This window comes from Empidonax traillii, unplaced genomic scaffold (genome assembly GCF_003031625.1).
Source record: "Empidonax traillii isolate 1590-97213 ecotype Southwest subspecies unplaced genomic scaffold, ASM303162v1 scaffold98:size2021230, whole genome shotgun sequence".
In the NCBI taxonomy this organism is placed as follows: domain Eukaryota; kingdom Metazoa; phylum Chordata; class Aves; order Passeriformes; family Tyrannidae; genus Empidonax; species Empidonax traillii.
In genome coordinates, this window is record NW_020955291.1 from 335,532 (window position 1) to 341,531 (window position 6,000).

General features: G+C 39.7%; 1 protein-coding gene across 1 annotated transcript in view; it reads left to right on the forward strand.

Moving 5' to 3' along the window:
- PTPN3 (protein tyrosine phosphatase, non-receptor type 3) overlaps positions 1 to 6,000 on the forward strand; it is a 124,723-nt gene that overhangs the window by 33,715 nt on the left and 85,008 nt on the right. The window contains exons 3-4 of the mRNA XM_027881872.1: positions 5,374 to 5,481; positions 5,654 to 5,696. Coding sequence (XP_027737673.1) covers positions 5,374 to 5,481; positions 5,654 to 5,696 — 151 coding nt within the window. The remainder of the gene's footprint in view (positions 1 to 5,373; positions 5,482 to 5,653; positions 5,697 to 6,000) is intronic.

Genomic DNA, 6,000 nt, shown 5'->3' on the forward strand with positions numbered 1-6,000 from the left:
GGAAAGGATGACCTCAAACAGCACATGGGGCGTGGTGAGTATTGTGTCTGAAGTGAGACTGAATTTGCAAAAGCTTAGGTGGTGTTTAACTGGGAGGTTATCATTGCCAGAAAGTGGGGGCAAAACTCTCCAAAAAAGGAGAGGGACAGGCAGAGGTGCAATATGTTGCACTGTCCTCCTAAAGTGTCTCTTTGTACTACTTAACTTGTAGAAACGAACAAACTGAAAAACTTCACATGCATATTTACACCTTCACTCTAAAGAACTAAGAGTCTTACCTTATGTTTATGCAGTCCTTAGGACAGTGAGTCTTGATCACCCCAGCTTCTAGGCATTACTTGACATTAAAAAAATAATAAAGGGGTTTTTTTCCTCTTCACAATTGTTTAACTTACTAGACATTGAACTTGACTAATCTCGATTCCCTAAATATAGAAGAAAATTGTTTTGGCACAGTTAGAATGTAATAGGTGCTAATTATGGTTGCTTTAATTATTAATTTTTGGCTATCCAACATAAGTTGTAATTGATTTGAAGACAGATTTAAATGAAGGTGAATAATGTGTGATGATGAGGTGGCTGATACAAAGCTTTTAACTGTTCAGAATAAGGATTGGTAGATGTCACAAAGGTGAAATAAATGGAAAATTGTTTTCAGAATGGAAGCAAACAAACTTCTTGAAAATGTTTCTTTTCAGTAGAAAACTTGGAAGTTCTTAAAATTATTTTAAGAGCTTATGTCATTCGTAACAGTTGGCTAGTGAGGAGAGTGCATAATTTTTTTAGTCTCACTGTAGAAAGACAAGAATTTTGTTAGGAGTGTCTTAGCTACTTGCTCTAACGGTTAATAAGGTTAAGGAGAACTTGATTCTAATGCCCAGTATAGCTTAGCACTGTTTCTGTTGTTTTGCCTTCTTCCTATGGCACAGGGGAGTGAAAATATGTGTTGTAATGTTAGAATATGCTGTGGCCATGATCTCTGTATTGGAAAGGATGTCAAAATTCAAAAGCAGTGGTGTGACATCCTTAGCCTGCCTCACTTCACACTTAGGTCTCGAAACTGTTTATGGGAAAACTAGATTGAAGATTGTGCAGCATGAGATGTGGTGTCATTTTTAGGTATATAGGCTGAAAAGTAATTCAGGTGTTTCTTAAAACAAAGGAAATAAACATGTCCTTGAAAAGCAACAAAACCCTTTATCTTAGGAAATTTTAACCAGAAGACTTGAACAATTTAAAAGGACATTTTGTACTTAGCTTAGATTAGTGGATGCTTGATCTAGGCACTCTGAAAGAGACTTTGTGCATTTAATACCAGAGGGAAAGAATTGTACCCACATAAAAGTAGTGTTGGAAATTATTTTTTTCTAGGAAACATGGAGAAGAGGAAGAGAAGTAAACAGTAGATATGTAGGTGGAAGAGTCTAGTGGTGGCTGAGCAGCTGGGTTTAGGATTAGGAGACCCATGGGAATATTGCTCAGCAGTCACAGTTGTCTCTTTGCAAGAATATCATAGCAAGGAGATTGCTTGTCTTTATAGGGAAGCAATGACAAGGCTTAGCAATTCATGTATACTGGAGAAGAGGGGGTGAGGAGAGAGAAGGTGGGGGCATGTGAATTGGGATGAAGGAGTGGAAGCATGAAAAAAGAGAAGGGAATTAGGAGATAATGCTGTTGCAAAGAAAGGACACTGAAGGGAATAAGAAGTGTTGAAATTCAGACCAAAAATTAGCAGAAGAATCTGCCCTCTGTGGTCTTGTGCTGCCCAATTTGAAAGGAAACTTGAGATTCCTGGGCACCTTCTTTCAACAAAGTATCTGTCCCAGCCCTTGTAATTACTGGTTTTAGTCACAATATAACTTCAGCTGCTCAATTAGACCCTGACAAAAGTATGCAGCATAGGTGGTGCAATTGTTGTTGTTTTGCAGGTGTCATGTGGTGTCCTTTGAAAGTGTTTTAACATTCTGCTTTTAAAAACCCAACCCTGGGGAAATGAATGTGTTATGTATACTAAGGCAGTGCTAAAGATGAATTTATACATCTCAGGAAATGCCCCTTATTTCAGAGGGTGGCATCTGCTGTTTTCATAGGGCCCTCTTGTGTACATATAGGAATAATTTCTGATGGACAAAACTCAGTCTTTATTGTGGAGGGAATTTCATTGATTGTGCTGGGCAAAACCACCTGACAAGTGCATGGTGCCATGGTTTTGTGTGACAAGGAATGTATGATTGCATGGTCCTTACCTGTTGCTGAAAGTTTAGTTTCTAACCTGGATTCTAGGCCTATGATATTTCATTAAAAAATTCTGGTTGATCTATCATGGTTTGACTATCCTATGGAGCAGTAGCCTGTTTGAAAGGAGAGGAGTGGGAATGTGCAACTGAGAAAGAAGGAAGGGACAGAGCTGCTGCTTTTAGTGTCCACACAGACCTACAGACCTGAATGGACTTGAAGTTATTACCAGACCTCAACTGTTTGTTGTGAAAGTTAAACAAGATGGGAGACTGCTGGGGGGGGGAAGGATTGTCTCAACAGTCGAGTGCTGCTACATTGTTTTCTGCACCTGTGACTTTACTCCAGAAAAATAGGCACAGTTTTTTCACAGGAGGCCGACAGCCTGATGTAGTAACACTGAGCATTCAAGTCACAAATAAGATGCTAGGAGTTCTCTCTAGCAGTAGGAAGTGTTGGATAATACTCCATCCTCCAGAACAAGGTGGACCAAATGGGTGTCCTTAGCTTGAATTTTTGTTTTTGTTTTCCTGTCTTTTTAAATAGGAAGAGTGCTTCTATGAGATAAGGGAAGACTATGGAATGTATTACTGTTAAAAGCACTCAATCACAACAGTGTAGTATCCTATAAAAAATAATAAAAATATGTCTTTTAAATTGGACTTCCTAGACTGCTGTGTAATAAAAAAGGTCTAAGCAAAGAATTCAGTTGGCTTATTAAGTAAACACTCTTATAAACTGAGCAAGATGGGGTCCACTCACATAAATATTGTCGCTATCATGCTTGTACATTAAGTCATTTTTTTCATGAGATTATTTTTAAAAATAAAGAAATTTGTTCAAAAAATTAGAACTTGATGAAGCCAGAGCTTAAGTTTTCAGAAATTTGTTCCAGAACAAAGTCCTTATCTTTTACAGTCTAAATAATTTTTCCTCTGGTTGTTTTTTTTTTGTTGTTGTTGTTTTGTTTTGGGGGTTTTGTTTGCTTGTTTGTTTTTGGTTTTGGATTTTTTTTAATGTGTTCCATTTGTTTCTTCTTTTAAGGATGAGATTTGGAAAATTCTCACTCTAATTTGAAAAATTTAGTTTTCCTTGATTTTTGTTGAATAGAAAAGATACAAAGCAAACTGGTCTGATTTTTACTCTGTCTAGCAATTCTGCACCTAAAAGTCTAGAGCTAAGATGCTATACAGCTTTGCAAGTGTGGTGGGTTGACCCTGGCTGGATACCAGTTGCCCTCCAAAGCTGCTCCATCACTCCTACCTGCAACTAGACAAGGGACAAGAATTATAGCAAAAGGTTCATGATTTGAGATAAGGACAGGGAAAGATCAATCACTAAATACTGTTATGGGCAAAACAGATTGAATTTGGAGATATTCACTAAGTTTATTACTAACAAAATCAGACTGAGATAATGAGAAGTAAAATTAATCTTTAAAATATCTTCCCCCCACTCCTCCCTCCTTTCCAGGATCTACCTCCTCTCCCCCAGCAGTGCAGGGAGACAGGGAATGGGATTTATGGTCAGTTCATCACATGTTGTTCCTGCCACTGCTCAGGGAGAAGAGTTGTTCCCCTGCTCCAGTGTAGCGTCCTTCTCATGGGAGACATGAGACTTCTCCAATGTAAGTCCATCCCATGTGCAATAGTTCTTCATAAACTGCTCCAGTGTGGGTCACTCTACCATGAGGTGCAATCCTTTAGGCACAGGATGCTCCACGGTGGGACCCCACAGGGCCACAAGTTCTACCAGGCAATCTGTTGGAGCTGAGGCTCCTCTCCCCATGGGTCAGCAGGTCCCTGCCAGGAGCCTGCTCCAACACAGCTTTCCAATGGGTTCACAGCCCTCTTTCATACATCTACTTGCTCTGGTGTGGGTCTCCTCCACAGGCTGTAGGTGGATCTCTGCAACCCTATGGACCTCCATAGGCTGCAGGGACACAACTGCCCCACTATAGTCTGCACCATGGGCTGCAGGGGAACCTCAGCTCCAGCACCTGGAGCACCTCCTCCCCATCCTTCTCCACTGACCTTGGTGTCTGCAGGGCTGTTCCTCTCACATATTCTCACTCCACTCTTCTCTGGCCACAATTACATCTGCACATCTTTTTTTTCGTTCTTTAATATGTTATCACAGAGGCATCACTATAACTTTTGATTGACTTGTCCTTGGACAGTGGAGGGTCCATCCTGGAGCCAGCTGGCATTGGCTCTACCAGACATTAAGCAAACGTCCGGCAGCTTGTTACAGAAACCACTCCTGTAATCCCCCTGCTACCAGAACCTGGCCACACAGACTTAATACAGCAAGCTGTTGCTTATTAGCATATCTAGGATTGCAATCTTGTTGAGGGGATTTTGTGTTTCTTTTTATGGTTGGTGGTTTGTGGTTGGTTTGTCTTTTTAAATATAGGATTGGTTCACAGTGTTCTTTGGTAAAAGTTAGTTAATCTGTTCTCCACAATGCTGTGGCATGGAGATCCTTTTTTGGTTTAGGAAAAATTATACCTTACACTTCTGATCTCTGCTGCCCGTGTAATTTCCTGTTGCACCAGTTCTTCTCTGATACCTGTCACGAGAGAAGTCTAGCCATAAAATGGGATCACTGAAAGACAGCTGAACATATGAAGGCTGAGAGGCAGGTGAGAATGCAGGCTGAAGTACAGGATCTTATGGTTGGAGCACAGCATCTTCCTCCTTTTTTCCCCATCCCAGTGTACACTCACTTGTCTTTTGGAAGATGATGTGGAAATGGAGAGTTCTGGTGGTGACAGCAGGGACCAGAGCAACCCCATGTGTCTGTAAGCCATCCTTGCAGCCTACCACTCCAGAGAAGGGCATTGCTCCCACTGTGGGCAAGAGAGAGGTGATCTGCTTACAATTAAATTGCTGCACCCACCTCAAGGGTTGCAATACACATCAGTTCAGATTTGGAAATTTCATATGCTTAACGTATTTTGGAAAGAAAACCAAACATTTATCAGAATAAAGTTTTTATGACTGAGAAACTTTGAGCTGATGAATTGGCAGCTATTTTTATTCATGAGTCAAATTTAAAAAAAGGTATTTCAGTTAAATGTATCTTAAAATGTATAAGTGCTGCAGAGTTTAACTTCTAAGGTTTTCTTGCTTTCAGAAACAAGACACTGGACAGATTTTGTTGGATATGACCTATAACCAGTTGGGTGTGACGGAGAAGGAATATTTTGGTTTACAGCAAAATGAAACATCAGTAGATTCACCTGTAAGTATAGTTAATAATAAATGTGTGTGCATGTATATGTATGTATAAATATATACATGTATATGCATATACATATATGTATATACACATATTCATGCACACACATGCACATAAAGAAACAGTATTTATTTGTAAATATTTTTAATCCATCTAATAGTTTTTCATTTCACAGCGATGGCTTGAACCAAGCAAACCTATTAGAAAACAGTTAAAAGGTAAGACTTGTTTTTAATATCTTGATTGTAACTTTGTAGTCCTGGTTTTCTGTGTTCTCATGACTAGAACAAATGCAGTTTTATCCAGATGGTAAATGTTCATCAGGAGCAAGTCTTATCTCTGGCAGTCTATTCAACAGAGCTTTCTACTACTCCTTACTCCTATCTGACCTGCTAGGTCACTAACTTTAATGTTGTAATAGCATCTACACCTGGCTCCTGAGCAGTCATGGCCATGAAAGCAGCAGTCATATAGTTATGCCAGTGAATTCCTCATGATAGGAAAGAAAAGGAAGAGGGGATT